General features: G+C 47.5%; 1 protein-coding gene across 1 annotated transcript in view; it reads left to right on the forward strand.

Moving 5' to 3' along the window:
* The window catches only part of enpp6 (ectonucleotide pyrophosphatase/phosphodiesterase 6), a 43,741-nt gene that overhangs the window by 14,873 nt on the left and 8,425 nt on the right, over positions 1-20,443 (forward strand). The window contains exons 3-5 of the mRNA XM_055632036.1: positions 2,293-2,404; positions 13,029-13,170; positions 18,740-18,919. Of these exons, the coding sequence (XP_055488011.1) occupies positions 2,293-2,404; positions 13,029-13,170; positions 18,740-18,919 (434 nt within the window). The remainder of the gene's footprint in view (positions 1-2,292; positions 2,405-13,028; positions 13,171-18,739; positions 18,920-20,443) is intronic.

Below are 20,443 nucleotides of genomic sequence, written 5' to 3' on the forward strand. Positions count from 1 at the left end.
CGCTAATGAACCCACGACGTCTCCAGTCGGCTCAGCGGTGCATTCTGGCGTCCTAGAACCACCCCCCTCTGCATCTGGCTAGTCGGCTATTTGGGAGACAAATGGGGTCTTTCCTCTTCAACCAGAGCCACTAAATGTTTTAATAAGAATCCCTCTCATCCTTCTAAATTCCAGAGTATACAAGCCCAGCCGCTCCAATCCATCAACATATGACAGTCTCGCCATCCCGGGAATTAACCTGGTGAACCTACGTTGCACTCCATCAATAGCAAGAATGTCCTTCATCAAGTTTGGAGAGCAAAACTGCACACAATACTCTGGGTGTGGTCTCACTGGGGCCCTGTGCAACTGCAGAAAGACCTCTTTGCTCCTATACTCAACTCCTCGTGTATGAAGGCCAACATACCATTCGCTTTCTTCACTGCCTGCTGTAGACAGTTTAACGGAGATGTGTGGGGCATGTTTTTTTTTGAGAGGGTGGTGGGTGCGTGGAACGCACCACCAGTGCCAGAGGCACTTGTTGTAGATACGATAGTGGTGTTTAGGAGGTTTTTGGATAGGCACATGGATTCAAGATTTAATTTAATTGTCACATGTACCAGTTACGGTACAGTGAAATTTGAGTTACTGTACAACCATACCAAGTAATAAGCAAAAATACACACAGCAACAAAAAATAAAGTTTACCATAAACATCCACCACAGTGGAATCCACATTCCTCACTGTGATGGAAGGCAATGAAGTTCAGCCATCTTCCTCCTTTGTTCACCCGTGGTCGGGGCCTTTGAACGGGGTCGTTGCCGAGGTGCCTCTCGTCAGGATGGGGGAAAACTCCAACATCGGGACGAATCTGAACATTCTGCGGCATGCAGCTCCCAAGTCGGCTGCTTCTTACCGGAGACCATGGGCTTCCCGGTGTTAAAGTCCACAGGCCCCGTGGTCAGAGCTCCAACAATGGCGATCCTCGGCAAAAGATTCCTGGTTCTGCTATGGTTGGTCTGCGCCGCACCTGCAGCTTGAAGCTCTGGGACGGTCTCCAGGAAAGGCCGTGCCAATCCACGTTGTAGGCCGCAAAAGTGGGGGGGGGGGGGGGGGGGGGGGGGGGGGGGGGGGGGGGGGGGGGGGGAGGGGTCGAGGTAAGTGACTGAAACATGTTTCCCCCCCCCCCTGCCCCCCACATAAAACATACCAAGAGACATTAAAACAAACATTCAAGACATACTTAAAATAACAAAAACAGAGAAGGGACAAGACAGACTGCTGGCGAGGTGGCCATTATGATGGTGATATGGATCACGTGCAGGCAGAATTGATCAGTTTAACTTGGCATCATGTGCTGCACAAACACTGTGGGTCGAAGGGCCTGTTATACTGTGCTGTGTATTCTAAGTTCAATATTCTACAACAAAGCTTTTCACTGTGAGGAATAGATCGAGTAAATGCACAGCGTCTATTTCCCAGAGTAGGGGGGGATTTAGAAGCAGAGGACATAGGTTTATGGTGAGAGGTGAAAGATTTAATGGGAACCTGAGGGGCCAACTTTTACACCCAGAGGGTGGTGGGTGCATGGAACGAACTTCCAGAGGAAGTAATTGAGGCAGGTACTATAACAGCATGTAAAAGGCATTTGCACAGGAAACGTGTTCCCAATGTTGGGGGAGTCCAGAACCAGGGGCCACAGTTTAAGAATAAGGGGTAAAGGGCCTGTCCCACTTTCCCGAGTTATTCACAAATTCTCCCGAGTTTTCCCCTTGATTCAAACCCGCAGGATGTTCGTAACGGGTCCGTAGATATATCGCCAGCCGTGGGCACTCGGGGCATCAGGTGAGTCGGTATATTTTTTCTAGTCTGATAAAAAATGTCCACGAGTAAAAAAATAGTCGGGAGGATGCCCCGAGTAACTAGGGCTGGCATATCGAGCCGCTACGGTATATCTAGTGTAGATGGGGCATGTTGGTCAGTGTGGGCAAGTTGGGTTGAAGGGCCTGTTTCCACGCTGTATGAATCTCTGGGGGAAGAGAGCTGCAACTGGAGGAAGTGGTTGAGGCAGGGACTATCGCAACGTTTAAGAAACATTTGGAAAAGGTACATGGATAGGAAAGGTTTGGAAGGATATGGGCCAAACGCAGGCAGGTGGGACTAGTGTAGATGGGGCATGTTGGTCGGTGTGGGCAAGTCGGGTTTACGGGCCAGTTTCCACACTGTATGACTCTGTAACTCGGTATGCGTGACTATAATGCACCTAATACTAAACCTAACCTTGTCTGAATCATTGGCTTTGTTTTAAACAGGTTGTGAAATAGAGATTCGGAAGGTGAAGCCAACATACTGTCGACCGTACTACTACTTTCCGCCTGACAGCCTCTTCCAAGCCGCCGTCTCGGACGCTGTTGATGTGTTGAGGTACGACATTCCGTTACACGGGCCCACTACCGATTTTGTGGTCCGATACCAACTGGTGGTTCCTAGCACCTCCTTTAATCCGGACAGAATTAAGAGAGCGCGCTCGAAATCCCCCTCGGAGGTCCCCTCCCCCCACAAACGTGGCGCCCAGGCGAGGCAAGCGCGAGGCGGCCGATCTCGACCTCATCGGGACTTCCGCGGCCGATCGGCGGGTGGAATCTTCCCCTCTGCGGCCAGGGCTCTGGAACCCCGGCCCGGACAGAGCCGGCAGAACTGTTCCCATTGCCGACTTCCCAGGCTGGTATCTCGCCCCCCCCCCCCCCTCATGGGCCTGATCTCTGTTGGTCCGGCAGATGGGATAATCCGGCAAGGCTCTGGAACCAAGGTTGCTGGTAAATCTTTTAGAAGGATGAGAGGCGATCTTAATGAAACATATAAGATTATTAAGGTTTTTGGACACACTAGAGGCAGGAAACATGTTCCCGATGTTGGGGGAGTCCAGAACCAGGGGCCGCAGTTTAAGAATAAGGAGTAAGCCATTTAGAACGGAGACGAGGAAACACTTTTTCACACAGAGAGTGGTGAGTCTGTGGAATTCTCTGCCTCGGGCGGCGGAGACGGGCACTCCGGATAATTTCAAGAGAGAGCTAGATCGGGCTCTTAAAGATAGCGGAGTCAGGGGATATGGGGAGAAGGCAGGAGGAGCGTGGTACTGATTGGGGATGATCACCAATGATAGCTTTGAATGGCGGTGCTGGCTCGAAGGGCCAAATGGCCTACTCCTGCACATGTTGTCTATTGTCTGTTGTGCCGGAAAATGGGTGATGGAGCCAGTACCACTTTGGGACTCCACTGTTCTTCTGTATTGGCGTTGGGTGGTCTTTCGGAGGATGGACCTCCTGTTTCTTTCAGTTCCTATATGTTCTGTTGACACAGTGACATCATGAGGCTTAATTATTGGTCATCTCTGCTCCATTTATATTGAACTGAATACCATCTGTATAAATAGGCTTTCTACTTGGTGGCATAGGATGTAAAAGTGAATTTAAATGGCCACTGGTGGCTTGAAGCTGGATATTTCCTGCTGTTGAATGAACATTATTCTCCTGTTTTACCTCTGCTGAATGCTTCCGCATGCTCACGTTCATTGGTCTGCTTTTCCAGCTGCCTGTCTCATTCCACAATGCCAACCACAACAAGCTCACCGTTAAATTGGCTCAACGTTCATGCCTTCAGCGTGTATTTAGAAGGATGGGGGGGGGGGGGGGGGGACCTCATTGAAACTTACCAAATAAGGAATGGCCTGGATAGAGTGGATGTGGAGAGGATGTTTCCACTAGTGGGAGAGTCTAGGACTAGAGATCGTAGCCTCAGAGTTAAAGGACATTCCTTTAGGAAGGAGATGAGGAGGAATTTCTTTAGTCGGACGGTGGTGAATCTGTGGAATTCATTGCCACAGTTGGTTGTGGAGACCAAGTCAGTGGGTATTTCTAAGAGGTAGACGGGTTCTTGATTAGTAAGAGTGTCAAAGATTACAGGGGGAAGACAGGAGAATGGGGTTGAAAGTCCTTCTGCCGCGAACAGAGCAGTGCTGAACTACTATCTACCTCATTGGTGACCCTCGGACAAGGAACCTCATCTATGGTATCCGCTGTTCCCAACCAAACCACCCCCTCCCCGGGTACTTTCCCAGCAACCGCAGGAAATGCTACACTTGTCGCTTTAACCATATAATATAACCATATAACAATTATAGCACAGAAACAGGCCCTCGGCCCCTCTAGTCCGTGCCGAACACTTATTCTCCCCTTAGTCCCATCTACCTGCACTCAGACAAAAACCCTCCATTCCTTTCCCGTCCATATAACTATCCAATTTATTTTTAAATGATAAAATCGAACCTGCCTCCACCACCTCCACTGGAAGCTCATTCCACACAGCTACCACTCTCTGAGTAAAGAAGATCCCCCTCATGTTACCCCTAAACTTCTGTCCCTTAATTCTCAAGTCATGTCCTCTTGTTTGAATCTTCCCTACTCTCAGTGGGAAAAGCTTATCCACGTCAACTCTGTCTATCCCTCTCATCATTTTAAAGATCTCTATCAAGTCCCCCCTTAACCTTCTGTGCTCCAAAGAATAAAGCCCTAACTTGTTCAACCTTTCTCTGTAATATAATAACCATATAACAATTACAGCACGGAAACAGGCCATCTCGGCCCTTCTAGTCTGCCCCCCCCCCCCCCCCCCCCCCCACCCCCCCCCCCCCCCCCCCCCCCCCCCCCCCCCCCCCCCCCCCCCCCCCCCCCCCCCCCCCCCCCCCCCCCCCCCCCCCCGACTCCATCCAAGGACCCAACCAGTCTTTCCAGGTGAGGCAAAGGTTCACCTGCACCTCCTCCCACCTCATCTACTGTATCCGCACTTCCAGGTGTGGATTCCTCTATATCGGCGAGACCAAGAACAAGCTCGGCGATCGTTTCATTGAACACCTCCGCTCAGTCCGCCTAAACCTACCTGATCTCACGGTTGCTAAACACTTTAACTCCCCCTTCCATTCCCACACTGACCTTTCTGTCCTGGGCCTCCTCCATTGTCAGCGCAAATTGGAGGAACAGCACCTCACATTTCGCTGATATCCTCCTGATATAGTAGTGGCCAGAGGATCTGGGGTGACGGAGGAACTGAAGGAAATCCACATTAGGCAGGAAATGGTGTTGGGTAGACTGATGGGACTGAAGGCTGATAAATCCCCAGGGCCTGGTGGTCTGCATCCCACGGTACTCAAGGAAGCTGCTCTCGAAATCGTGGACGCATTGGTGATCATTTTCCAATGTACTATAGATTCAGGATCAGTTACTGTGGATTGGAGGGTAGCTAATGTTATCCCACTTTTTAACAAAGGAGGGAGAGAGAAAACAGGCAATTATAGACCAGTTAGCCTGACATCGGTGGTGGGGAAAATGCTGGAGTCAATTATAAAAGATGAAATAGCGGAACATTTGGATTGCATTAAGGATCGGTCCGAGTCAGCAGGGATTTACGAAGGGGAAATCATGCCTGACTAATCTTCTGGAATTTTTGGAGGATGTAATGAGGAAAATGGACAAGGGAGAGCCAGTGGATGTAGTGTTCCTGGACTGTCATAAGCATTTGATCAGGTCCCACATAGGAGATTAGTGGGTAAAATTAGGGCAAATGGTATTGGGGGTAGAGTGCTGACATGGATAGCAAAGTGGTTGGCAGTCAGAAAACAAAGAGTAGGGATTAATTGGTTCCTTTCAGAATGGCAGGCAGTGACTAGTGGGGTACCGCAAGGCTCGGTGCTGGGACCGCAGCTATTTACAATATACTTCAATGATTTAGATGAAGGAATAAAAAATAACATTAACAAATTTGCAGATGACACAAAGCTGGGTGGCAGTGTGAACTGTGAGGAGGATGCTATGAGAATGCAGGGTGACTTGGACAGGTTCGGTGAGTAGGCAGATGCATGGCAGTTGAAGTTTAATGTGGATAAATGTGAAGTTATCCACTTTGGTAGCAAAAACAGGAAGGCAGATTACTATCTAAATGGTGTCAAGTTGGGAAAAGGGGAAGTACAACGGGATCTGGGGGTCCTTGTTCATCAGTCAATGAAAGTAAGCATGCAGGTACAGCAGGCAGTGAAGAAAGCGAATGGCATGTTGACTTTTATTACACGAGGAGTTGAGTACAGGAGAAAAGAGGTCCTTCTGCAGTTGTATAGGGCCCTAGCGGGACCACACCTTGAGTATTGTATGCAGTTTTGGTTGCCTAATTTGAGGAAGGACATTGTACTATTGTGGGAGTGCAGCGTAGGTTTACAAGGTTACTTCCCGGGATGGCAGGACTGTCATATGCTGAGAGAATGGAGCGACTGGGCTTGTATACTCTGGAGTTTAGGATGAGAGGGGATCTTATTGAAACATATAAGATTATTAAGGGTTTGGACACGCTGGAGGCAGGAAACATGTTCCCGATGTTGGGGGAGTCCAGAACCAGGGGCCTCAGTTTTAGAATAAGGAGTAAACCATTTAGAACGGAGACGAGGAAACACTTTTTCTCACAGAAAGTTGTGAGTCTTTGGAACTCTCTGACTCAGAGGGCGGTGGAGGCCGGTTCTCCGGATACTTTCAAGAGAGAGCTAGATAGAGCTCTTAAAGATCAGAGTCAGGGGATATGGAAACAAGGCAGGAACTGGGTACTGATTGTGGATGATCAGCCATGATCACAGTGAATGGCGGTGCTGGCACGAAAGGCCGAATGGCCTACCTCTGCACCTATTGTCTCTTCTTTCTTTGCCCTAGCCAGTTACTTGAAACAATGCAGTGTCAACCACAGAACTTCAACGTCTACAGAAACCTACTTGTACAGATGCGCCAGAGAAGCCATTATATCAGGATGTAACAAGGGCCGGTCCCACTTTCAGGCGACTGCCGGCGACTGTCAGGTTTGCGGCACTCGCCTGAAAAACCAGGAACTGGAATGGCGACTGTCAGATTGGAGCACACACAAACACATCGCAAAGGCGGGGGCCAGGGAAAGCGGGGGAGCGCTGTCTGAAATTCGCATAGTGTAAAGCCAAGGGAAACAGACACACACCGCGATGAACAGGAAAGCTAAGACGGCTAGCACATTGTACGGTAAGTCCTTTAAATGATGATGGAGGAGGGGATGGGAGAAGGGGGGGAGAAGGAGTGGAGACACTTTTAAGAAGCCAGACAACATTTAATAAGCCAGAGATACACAGCTGTGAAGTTTGGCGGACATTTAGCATTACCGGTCGGTTAAACTTGGTTCTGAAAACTTGTGCATATGTTTTTTTTCCCCCCCGATGAGCCAATGAAAATGACCAGTCAGCAAAGGCAATAAATTAAAACTACCTACGACTGTCTCAACTACCCGTAACTACATGGTGACCCCACGACAACAGCACCTACCACGACAGGATTATCGATTTTCTCCATGGCGATGAAAGTGTTGAAACATGTTGAAAAATTTGTGACGACCATACTGAGGCTGCAACTAGCTCCCAGATTGCGGGAACTCCTCACGACCATGAAGGAGACTCAGCAGTGAACATGTGGCGATCATGAGGTGAGCGCAAAGTCTCCTGCACTTGCCTAAAAAGTCGTCTAAGTGGGACGGCCCTTCACAACTTGGTTTGGGAACAGCTCCATCCAATACCGCAAGAAATTGCAAAGTTGTGGACGCAGCCCAGACCATCGCACAAACCAACCTCCCTTCCATTGACTCCATTTATACCTCGCGCGCTCGGCAAGGCCAGCAGCATCATCAGGGGCGAGTCTTCTTCAGACTGAAGAAGGGTCTTGACCCAAAACGTCACCTATTCCATCGCTCCATAGATGCTGCCTAAAGGGCCTGTCCCACGGGCATGCGACTCCATGCGGCAAGCGCGACCTAACGTGATCACTTGAGCCATAGGGCCTCGCGGGGCCGGTCCCAATTCGATCGCCGGAGCCGTATGGAGTTGTGCGGAGCTGGTCCCGACATCGCGTGGGGCTCCGAAAAACTGACCGTGTTCAAAAATTCTGCACGGCAACGGCCTGCCGGCCCGCAGCCGCCTCGACGCCGTACGTCACGTGCGAACTTCCCGCGGACTTCGCTCAAACTTCATGTCGCTCAATCGACCTCCGCGTGGCTCCCGCTTCTGGTTTGGTCGTGCTTGCAGCATGCAGGCGCATGCTGGTGGGACCGGCCCATTTAGGTCGCGCTTGCCGCATGGAGTCACATGCTCGTGGGACAGGCCCTGTACCCGCTGAGTTTCTCCAGCATTTTTGTCTACCTTCGATTTTTCCAGCATATGCAGTTCCTTCTTAAACATTTAATCGAAAGATTTTGAAAATTTCACATTCCAGCGGCGACAGAAAAATGTTGCGACACTTGGAAAAAACACCGCGCGTTAATACGTCGTCACCGCCGTGTCACCGCCGCATCATGCCGTATCACCGCTGCATCACGCCGCATCAATTTTTCGGTGACCTGATATGTCAGTCAATGATGCTGGCAATCGCCGAATAAAATCGCCAATTGGGACAGACCCTTTACAGCGCCAGAGTCCCGGGTTTGATCCCGACTGCCAGTGCTATCTGTTCGGAGTATGTCCGCTCTCCCCGTGACCTGCGTGGGTTTCCTCCGGGTGCTCCGGTTTCCTCCCACGCTCCAAAGTCGTGCAGGTTTGTAGGTTAATTGGCTTTAGTAAAATTGTAAATTGCCTCTACTGTGTGTAGGATAGTGTTAGCGTGTGATGATTGCTGGTGGGCACAGACTCGATGGGCCGAAGGGCCTGTTTCCCTGCTGTATCTCTACAGTAAAAGTGCAGTTCATTGGGCTTGTATAAATGTGAATTGGCCCTAGTGTGTGTAGGATAGTGTGCTTGTGTGCGGGGATCGCTGGTGGGCACGGACTCAACGGGCCGAAGGGCCTGTCTCTGTACTGTCTCTAAACTACATTGAACTGCTCATCTTTTCTTGGAAAAAGATTGTATATCAACAGCTGGTTTAGATTGCATCAAGTCTTGCCCTAGTCTTGATTCAAACAAATCTCTAACTAGGTCATCAGGCAGCACTGATTTAATCATCTACACAATGCCCAGATGTTTCTAAGTCGTTATGTAATTTCCCTGATGGCTTCTTCAACTTGCTATTTATGCTTTGCAGTTATCGCATCTATTTTCACACCAGATCAATTTTTGTACATGGAAACATAGAGCGAAATGGCATAGAAACACATCCCCTCGGCCCAATTCGTCCATGCCGACCAGAGGACATAGGTTTGAGGTGAAGGGGAAAAGGTTTCATAGGAATCTGCGGGGTAACCCTTTTCCGGCATCCCGCCCACAGCAGGGCAATAGACAATAGACAATAGGTGCAGGAGTAGGCCATTCGGCCCTTCGAGCCAGCACCGCCATTCAATGTGATCGTGGCTGATCATCCCCAATCAGTACCCCGTTCCTGCCTTCTCCCCATATCCCCTGACTCCGCTATTTTTAAGAGCGCTCTCTAGCTCTCTCTTGAAAGCATCCAGAGAACCCGCCTCCACCGCCCTGAGGCAGAGACGTTGGGTGACCAAGGGGCGTCCAAAACTGAACACAGTACTCCAAACACGGCCTCTGACGTCGCCTTGCACAGCTTGTGTAGAATGCGGAGACGTGGTGGGAAAGCTGTGCAGATGACTATCCCTGCCTGTGCGCCGACAATTGTTCGTTTGTGTGAGGAGGAAGAGGTTGGCAGCTGAGCAAAGAACGAAACAAAGGTCAGTTGCTGCTGCCACTACCCAGTGCAGAGTTGCTGGGTCCTGCAGTCTGGCAATGCAAGCCAATAACACATCCGCTGCATTCAAACCACATTCTTCAAGGGGCGCTCGGCACAGAAATCCCCCGAACAATCTTTCTCTGCATAAAACCCAAAATAAAACAACCCCCAATAATTAACTGTGAAATTATACTCTTGAGAAAAGCGCCGTGTGCAGCTGATACGGTCATCTTTAAAAAGCACACAGTCTGAAGCAATGGGAATCTGTGCATGCGTTATATGTGATTCTCTTTTCTCCAATGTAGCTCCGATTGATGCAAAAAGCTTCTGTGGGGAAAAACATAAGGCTTTCAAGCGATCGAAACTAGGTCCAATGATATGAGCAGTCCCCAAAGGCAATGACTCATACTTGCAGAAATGCAGTGATGACTCCAGCATCTTAATTAGTTCTCCGTCTTATTATTGCACAAGGCCAGACATCTAGTCCACCAGGGGCGGCATGGTGGCGCAGCAGTAGAGTTGCTGCCTCGCAGCGCCAGAGACCCGGGTTCAAATCATGACTGCGGGTGCTGTCTGTACGGAGTTTGCACGTTCTTCCCGTGACCTGCGTGGGTTTTCTCATGGTGCTCCGGTTTCCTCCCACACGCCAAACGCGCACAGGTTTGTGGGTTAATTGACCGGTAAATTGTGCAGGATATAGACAATAGACAATAGGTGCAGGAATAGGCCATTCGGCCCTTCGAGCCAGCATCACCATTCAATGTGATCGTGGCTGATCATCCCAATCAGTACCATGTTCCTGCCTTCTCCCCATATCCCTTGACTCTGCTATCTTTAAGAGCCCTATCTAGCTCTCTCTTGAAAGCATCCAGAGAACCTGCCTCCACCGCCCACTGAGGCAGAGAATTCCACAGACTCACAACTCTCTGTGTGAAAAAGTGTTTCCTCATCTCCGTTCTAAATGGCTTACCCCTTATTCTTAGTGCACAGTAGTGCACAGGTGACCGCAATGATTAAAAGAATCTTGATTAATGCGGGTGTCAGGGGTGATGGGGAGAAGGCAGGGGAATGGGGTTGCGAGGGAAAGATAGATCAGCCATCATCGAATGGCGGTGCAGACTTGATGGGCTGAATGACCTAATTCTGCTAGTAGTACATATGAACATAAACGTATGAAGTCTAAAGTGATGGGTGGATACACTTGAGGGAGGGTAGCAACGGATTACCCGCCACACTTCGCCAGAGTCGGAGCTCCAACCGGCGCGGCCTGAGGACTTTGGGTGCCGCGGTCTCCGGGGAGGAAGCGGCCGCTCCAGACATTCCAAGCCGCTGAGGAGTGTTCACCCGACGCCGGAGTTCCATCTTCCCGGCAAGAGGGCCTGAAAACATCGGACTGGCTGCGGAGGCCACAAATAGGCCCCGACCTCGGGTGATCACAGAGGAAGAGGACTGAACTTTCTGGTGCCTTTCCCCACAGTGGAAAATGTTGATTCTATTGTGATCATGTTGAACTCTATAATGTGTTGTGTCATTTTTCTTTTATTAATTTTTTTATGGATGTACGGAAACTTATTTATTTTATGTAAAGCACTTTGGTTTCAACGCGAGTTGATTTAAATGTGCTATATAGATAAAATTTACTTACTTACTTACTTACACTTTGTGCTGCCCCCCTCTCTTCCACCTTTCCCCCACCTTCTTCCCCCCCCCCTCCCAATCAGTCAGAAGAAGGGTCCTGACCCGAAAAGTCACCTATCCATGTTCTCCAGAGGTCCCGCATCACCCGCTGAGTTACTCCAGCACTCTGTGAAACGTCACGTATAGTATAGTATAGTATATCTTTATTGTCATTTTCCTGGGTACTCACATACCCAGAGGAAACAAAAAAACGTTGCTCAACCAGTGTCCGTTCAGTGTGCAGTAAAAAATAAATAGAAATAAAAATACATCTATCATGAACAAATTAAACACTCTACTCTCTACTAAACATCAACAGGCGTTCCGATCGGCAGCGGCACGACAGTGGCTCTGCTGCAGTGTGTCCAGGTTGGTGGTTGGTGCGCGATACTTTGGCAGGGGGCAAAGTCCGTTTATCAGTCTTATAGCCTGCGGGAAGAAGCTGAGGAGCATCCTGCTGGTTTTGCATGTTCTATCCATGTTCTACAGAGATGCTCCCTGACCCGCTGAGTTCAATTTAGTGGAGAAAAACAGCTCGGAAACAGGCCTTTCGGCCCACTGAGTCAGCACATTAACACACACTAGGAACAATTTACATTTATACCAGGTCAATTAACCTTCAAACCTGTCCGTCTTTGGAGTGTGGGAGGAAACCGACGATCTTGGGGAAAATCCACAGGGAGAATGTACAAACTCCGTACAGACAAGCGCTCGTAGTCAGGATCGAACTTACAGCTCAAGTTAAGTCAGGAGTCAAGTGAGTTTTATTGTCATGTGTCCCAGATAGGACAATAAAATTCTTGCCTGCTGCAGCACAACAGAATATTGTGAGTATAATACAGAACAGTTCAGTGTGTCTATATACCATAGACCATGGTGCTGTAAGGCGTCAGTGTGTCTATATACCATAGACCATGGTGCTGTAAGACTTCAGTGTGTCTATATACCATAGACCATGGTGCTGTAAGGCAGTAGCTCTCCCACTAGGCCACCATGCCACCCTAAAGTTACGGAGTTACTCTAACACTTTGTGTCTTACCTCGTTAAACCAGCATCTGCAGTTCCTTGTTTAAGAAAGAACTGCAGATGCTGGAAAAATGGAAGGTAGACAAAAGTGCTGGAGAAACTCAGTGGGTGAGGCAGCATCTATGATACAAGATACAATTTATTTGTCATTTGGACCCCTTGAGGTCCAAACGAAATGACGTTTCTGTAGCCATACATTACAATCAAATAGACCCAAGACACAACTTAATTTACATAAACATCCATCACATTGCTGTGATGGAAGGCCAAAAAAACTTATCTCTCCACTGCATTTCCCCCCCCCCCCCCCCCCCCCCCCCCCGATGTCAGAGTCAAAGTCAAAGTCAAAGCCCCCGGCTGGCAATGGCGATTGTCCCGCGGCCATTAAAGCCACGCCGGGTGATGCAAGGTCGCACACCGGGTTCTTGATGTTAGAGCCCCCGGCGTGCGCAGTCAGAGTCCCGCAGCCATTCCAAGCCGCGCGGGGCGGTGCTGTAAGGCCCCGCTCCAGGAGCTCTATGGAGCGAAGGAATAGGTGAAGTTTCGGGTCGAGACCATTTCTTCAGTCATTTTTATCTACCCGCAGTTCTTTGCTGCGGCCTTCATATGATGGTGATTTGTTGTCTGATTAGGCAGGGGAAAGCAGATATGGCAGCAGTGTACTATGAAAACATCGACATGGAAGGCCACCACCATGGGCCCTGGTCCAAGCAGAGGATTGAGGCCACCCACGTGTTGGATGGGACTTTAAGACAGATGAACAAGAAAATTAAGGTCAGAAAAATGTGTGGCTTGTTCATTAATGCTTACTGTTCTTGGTTCGCCCAACCCTTTTTCAGACTGATGTGAGGGTGAGGGGGGCGGGAAGAAGAAAGGAAGAGGTGGAGACAGTGGGCTGAGGGAGAGCTCAGAAGGGGAGGAGAAAGTAAGGACTACCTAAAATTAGAGAAGTCAATGTTCATACCGCTGGGCTGCAAACGGCCCAAGCGAAATATGAGGTGCTGCTCCTCCAATTTCCGGTGATCCTCACTCTGGCCATGGAGGAGGCCCTGGACAGAAAGGTCGGATTCGGAATGGGAGGGGGAGTTGAAGTGCTGAGCCACCGGGTTGGTTATTGCGAACCGAGCGGAGGTGTTCGGCGAAGCGATCGCCAAGCCTGCGCTTGGTCTCACTGACGTAGAACAGCTGACATCTAGAGCAGCGGATAGAATAGATGAGGTTGTACCATAGCCTACACACCTGCGTGTCTTTGGAGTGTGGGAGGAAACCGGAGGGTTGGTGGTGGAGGCAGATATGACAGTGGCGTTTAAGAGGCTTTAAAGATAGGCTCATGGACGTGCAGGGAATGGAGGGATATGGATCACGTGCAGGCAGAGGAGTTTAGTTTGAACTGGCATCATGTTCAGCACAAACATTGTGGGCCGAAGGGCCTGTTGCTGTGCTGTACTGTTCTATGTTCTGTGTACTTAGTGAAGGTAAATGTTAAAGCCGACTTGTTTGCATTTGAGTATGGATTTGCAGAGTGCTGAATTTTCACCATCATCTTCAGTACTATCAGGCACAGCAAAATAAAGTGTCACACTTTGATATAGAATGTAGAACATAGAACAGCGCAGCTCAGGAACACACCCTTCTGCCCACAATGTCTGTGCTGAACATGATGCCAAGACCAAATGTGTAGGAAGGAACTTGCAGATGCTGGTTTATTCCAAAGATAGATACAAAGTGGTGGAGTAATTCAGCGGTCAGGCAGCGCCTCTGGAGAAAGAGGATGAGTGATGTTTCGAGTCAGGAGTCTTCTTCAGGCTGACCTGCACTTTGATTAGTACGGGTGTCAGGGGCTATAGGGAGAAGGCAGGAGAATGGGGTTGAGAGGGAGAAATAGATCAGCCATGATTGAATGGCGTAGATGTCGAAGTGCTGAATGGCCCAAGTTTGCTCCTATAACTTATGAACCTATGAACTTAGATGCTGCCTGACCCGCTCAGTTACTCCAGCACTTTGTGCCAATAATGCCAAGATCTTCACTTATCTACCTGCTCATAATCCATATCCCTCCATCCCCTGCACATCCATGTGCCTACCCAAAATGCTGTTGTTACATTGTTACATTGTTTAATAGAATTAAGTGTGGATGAAGCAATCGCTTGTCAATTTCAATGCATCGTCAATTTCAATGCATCGTCAATTTCAATGCATCGTCAATTTCAATGATTTGTCGATTTCTATGTCCTCCTTGGGTAACTAGCAGAAGATAGACGCAAAAAAGCTTGAGTAACTCAGCGGGACAGGCAGCATCTCTGGAGAGAAGGAATTGGTGACGTATTGGGTGGTAACCCTTCTTCAGACTCAGAGTCAGGGGAGAGAAGGACACAGCGATAGGGAAGGGCAAAGTGGAGTAGCAGCCTGCGTTCCTAAAGAGACAGTCCACTATAACCAAAACCTGTTATAAAGAGGTCGGGAATAACAAAGGCTTTATGTACTACAAGCTACACAGTGACTCATTCATGCATACTCACTCCGTTAAAAAATCCTTCCCCTGTGAAAACATATCCTATGATTCTGACATTTGTACAATAACCGCTTATCAGTTATCAGTTTAGTTTATTGGCACATTTACCGAGGTACAGTGAAAAGCCTTTGTTGCGTGCTAACCAGCCAGCAGAAAGGCAATACATGATTACAATCGAGCCATCCACAGTGTGCAGGTACACGATAAGGGAATAACATTTAGTGCAAGGTCTTGTGTGGCGTCAAAGATCACAAATGCCTCAAAAGGAAAGTTTGCAGTTTGTATTGCGGAAAGCAAAGATTAAAGAGGTGTAAATAGCTCGTTCTAAGCTTCCCCCCCAGTTCATTAGGATGGAGAGTGACATTGTTAATTCAGAAACAATGGTTCTGAACTTAAAGAAAGGTAACTTTGAGGGTATGAGATGTGAATTGGCCAAGATTGACTGGCAATTAATTCTAAAATGGTTGACGGTGGATATGCAATGGAAGACATTTAAAGACTGCATGGATGAACTACAAAAATTGTTCATCCCAGTTTGGCAAAAGAATAAATCAGGGAAGTTAGTACATCCGTGGATAACAAGGGAAATCAGGGATAGTATCAAAGCGAAGGATGATGCGTACAAATTAGCCAGAAAAAGCAGCATACCGGAGGACTGGGAGAAATTCAAAGACCAGCAGAGGAGGACAAAGGGCTTAATTAGGAAAGGAAAAAATAGATTATGAAAGAAAACTGGCAGGGTACATAAAAACTGACTGCAAAAGTTTTTATAGATATGTGAAAAGAAAGAGATTAGTTAAAACAAATGTAGGTCTCTTGCAGTCAGAAACAGGTGAGTTGATCATGGGGAACAAGGATATGGCAGACCAATTGAATAACTACTTTGGTTCCGTCTTCACTAAGGAAGACATAAATAATTTGCCGGAAATAGCAGGGGACCGCGGGTCAAAGGAGTTGAAGGAATTGAGTGAAATCCAGGTTAGCCGGGAAGTGGTGTTGGGTAAATTGAATGGATTAAAGGCCGATAAATCCCCAGGGCCAGATAGGCTGCATCCCAGAGTACTTAAGGAAGTAGCTCCAGAAATAGTGGATGCATTAGTAATAATCTTTCAAAACTCTTTAGATTCTGGAGTAGTTCCTGAAGATTGGCGGGTAGCAAACATAACCCCACTTTTTAAGAAGGGAGGGAGAGAGAAAATGGGGAATTACAGACCAGTTAGTCTAACATCGGTAGTGGGGAAACTGCTAGAGTCAGTTATTAAAGATGGGATAGCAGCACATTTGGAAAGTGGTGAAATCATTGGACAAAGTCAGCATGGATTTACGAAAGGTAAATCATGTCTGACGAATCTTATAGAATTTTTCGAGGATGTAACTAGTAACGTGGATAGGGGAGAACCAGTGGATGTGGTGTATCTGGACTTCCAGAAGGCTTTCGACAAGGTCCCACATAAGAGATTAGTATACAAACTTAAAGCACAAAGCGACAGATAGCACAATGGGCTAAGAGTTCGGCTGGCGACCGGAAGGTAGCCGGTTCAAATCCCGCTTGGAGTGCATACTGTCGTTGTGTCCTTGGGCAAGACACTTCACCCACCTTTGCCTGTGTGTAATGGAATGTAATTACGGCGGCAGGCGCGGGCACACCGCGACGCCCTGTGTCTCCCTTTCAAGGGAGATGCTAAAAATGCATTTCGTTGTCTCTGTACTGTACACTGACAATGACAATTAAATTGAATCATTTCATTGGGGGTTCAGTATTGATGTGGATAGAGAACTGGCTGGCAAACAGGAAGCAAAGAGTAGGAGTAAACGGGTCCTTTTCACAATGGCAGGCAGTGACTAGTGGGGTACCCCAAGGCTCAGTACTGGGACCCCAGCTATTTACAATATATATTAATGATCTGGATGAGGGAATTGAAGGCAATATTTCCAAGTTTGCGGATGACACTAAGCTGGGGGGCAGTGTTAGCTGTGAGGAGGATGCTAGGAGACTGCAAGGTGACTTGGATAGGCTGGGTGAGTGGGAAAATGTTTGGCAGATGCAGTATAATGTGGATAAATGTGATGTTATCCATTTTGGTGGCAAAAACGGGAAAGCAGACTATTATCTAAATGGTGGCCGATTGGGAAAGGGGGAGATGCAGCGAGACCTGGGTGTCATGGTACACCAGTCATTGAAGGTAGGCATGCAGGTACAGCAGGCAGTAAAGAAAGCGAATGGTATGTTAGCTTTCATTGCAAAAGGATTTGAGTATAGGAGCAGGGAGGTTCTACTGCAGTTGTACAGGGTCTTGGTGAGACCACACCTGGAGTATTGCGTACAATTTTGGTCTCCAAATCTGAGGAAGGACATTATTGCCATAGAGGGAGTGCAGAGACGGTTCACCAGACTGATTCCTGGGATGGCAGGACTGTCTTATGAAGAAAGACTGGATAGACTTGGTTTATACTCTCTAGAATTTAGGAGATTGAGAGGGGATCTTATAGAAACTTACAAAATTCTTAAGGGGTTGGACAGGCTAGATGCAGGAAGATTGTTCCCGATGTTGGGGAAGTCCAGGACAAGGGGTCACAGCTTAAGAATAAGGGGGAAATCCTTTAAAACCGAGATGAGAAGAACTTTTTTCACACAGAGAGTGGTGAATCTCTGGAACTCTCTGCCACAGAGGGTAGTTGAGGCCAGTTCATTGGCTATATTTAAGAGGGAGTTAGATGTGGCCCTTGTGGCTAAGGGGATCAGGGGGTATGGAGAGACGGCAGGTACGGGATACTGAGTTGGATGATCAGCCATGATCATATTGAATGGCGGTGCAGGCTCGAAGGGCCGAATGGCCTACTCCTGCACCTAATTTCTATGTTTCTATGTTTCTAGTAAAATCAGAGTCAAGCACTTGCACATCTAAATTTTATTTTGACAAATCACAATTCTAGTTCCACTACTATACCTAACCATCGCGGGTTCGATCCTCGTATCTGCCTGATTGAGCCCTCTAGGCCTCGCTCAAACAGAAACACTCCAGAAGGTCACGCAGTCCCAAGCGCTCTCCCAGAAGATCGATACAGGACCTCGAGGCAGCGGACTTTTATAGGTCCCCAGAACTCGAGGGGCCGAAGCACATGGGGGTGGTCTCTTTACAATCCAATTACAGATATCGATTAACCCCATACATGACAGACATTTCCCTAACCCAATAATACAGTGGCTAATCCATTGTATTTAAAAGAAAGTTCTAGAAGGAAACAAAAAAGAATAAACATTGAAACATGTGCCCTGAGATTCAGTTTCTCCAAGGCTCAATAGTTCGACCAACCATCGATTAACAGGATGACTGTCTTGCAACATTATTTATACTATTTTCAATGCTTTTGCAGTGATCCAATCGAAATGATGCATTTAAGGTTCATTTGCAAAACTGCTATACATGTTATCAATTTATGAGAAACAGGGAGAACACCTGGACCCCTCACCATCCTGCATACCAGTCTGAGCCTAGACTGATTGGTGCCATTCAAAGCTTGTCGAGTTCAGTTGCCAAGGGTTAAGAAATTCTGACAAGTGCAGGGATTCTCCATTTTATGGCGTCTTTAAGTTGGCCAATATTAACATTCCCCCATTTTATCATTCATGATAACCCTCATCGTAAATGATAACTCCAGAATACAATGATGACTGCTTATACTAACAAGAAGATGTTGATCTAGCGTCTCAGAATTTCATTGAGCTTCCCAAGTTTTCGTGGGCGTAGCTCCCCAGAGATGCTGCGTGTCCTGCTGAGTTACTCCAGTGTGTTGTGTACATCGCTGATCTTACTCTTTTGTTCTTCACAGGAGGTGGGCCTCCAGAATGACTTGAACGTCATTCTGTTTTCAGATCACGGAATGGCAGACATTTTCTGGATGGACAAGGTAATCGAACTGGATCAATACATAGACATGAAGGAGATATTGGTCATGATGGATCGAGGCGTCGTGGTGAGCATGTGGCCTCACGAAGGCAAGCTGAACAAGGTGGGCATTAAGAGATTGGAACGTATCATCACAAGGATTTTGAGGTCAAATTTTTTAACATTAGCCATGTTTTTAACATTAGTCATGTTTTTAACATTAGCCGTGTGTGCGTGTGTGCGTGTGCGCGTTTGCGTGTGTGCGTGTGTGCGTGTGTGTGCTCGTGTGTGCGTGTACGTGTACGTGTGCGTGTGCGTGTGTGTGTGTGTGTGTGTCCCCGCCTGTACTTTTTGAGAAGGCTCCACGCCATCATCGTCCGCAGTAAGCTGCTGCAGATGTCCTGCTGCAGGTGGTCGCCAGTGGCATCATCTTCGGGTGCCACCAAGATGCAGCACAGAACGCCACAGGAGATCCTTCTTCCCTGTGGCTATCAAACTCTACAACTCCTCCCCCCTCTGCCGTGGGGTAGACTGAAGGCCCTGTCCCACTTTCCCGAGTTACTCACAAACTCTCCCTAGTTTTCCCCTTAATTCGAACTCTGAGAATTACGGCAATAGCCGTTCGTAGGTACTCGGGGCTATTTTTTTAACTCGTGGACATTTTTCAACATGTTGAAAAAATGTCCCGACTTACCTGATGCTCCGAGTTCCTATGGCTGGCATTACGAGCTGCTACGAAACATCTACGGACTCCTACGAGCTCGCTACCGACATTCCCCGACATTCCCCGAGTTCGAATCAAGGGGAAAACTCGGGAGAGTTCGTGAGTAACTCGGGAAAGTGGGACAGGGTCTTGAGACTGGCTCCTCTCCCCCCCCACCCCCCTCCCCAATCTTTGCACATCCCCAATCGTTTCCACTCGTCACTTTAATTTCATGGTTCTTTTTTTTATATAAATATTTTTATTAGAAGCAATGTACAGTAGTATAAACCGTGTATAATTTAAAACAAGAAGTATACATTTTGTGTACAACATCTTGTTTTTAATTTATTAATAGAAAAGTAGCAGAAGCAAAAAAGAGAAGGAAAGAGAAAGTTAAGTAAAGTAGTAATATTGATAGTTCGTGAAAGAATAGATAAAAAGAGAGAGAAAGAAAAACGAGAACAAACAGAAAATAAGTTAAAAATAAATAAATAAATAAATAAATAGATAAAATGTTAAGAAAACAAAACAGAAAAAAAATAAAAGGGAAAAGGGATATACTACTTCATATCTTTCCACACCCAGTTCTGAAACAGTTAATTTCCAGGGTTAAGTGGCACCATATATTTGGAATTTCATGTTTCACGTATCTATTGTATTTTATGAATGTTGGCAGATCAATTTCCCTCCTGGGATGAATATAGTTCTATCGTATCGTATGATATATTCTCATCTCTGTATCTTCCCCTTTGCTCTACCTATTGTACGTGTGTTTGGCTGGATTGTATTACCTGATCTGATCAGATAACAGGCAAAACAAAGGGATTTGTTGTACCTCAATGCAGGTGGCAATAATAGGCCTCAACCTAAATAAAACGTGAAAGACATGCTCTTAGAACTGAAAAGGGACTATCCCACAAATATACCAGTTTTGAAATGAGACTT

This window comes from Leucoraja erinacea, chromosome 3 (assembly GCF_028641065.1).
Source record: "Leucoraja erinacea ecotype New England chromosome 3, Leri_hhj_1, whole genome shotgun sequence".
NCBI classification, from domain to species: Eukaryota; Metazoa; Chordata; class Chondrichthyes; order Rajiformes; family Rajidae; genus Leucoraja; species Leucoraja erinaceus.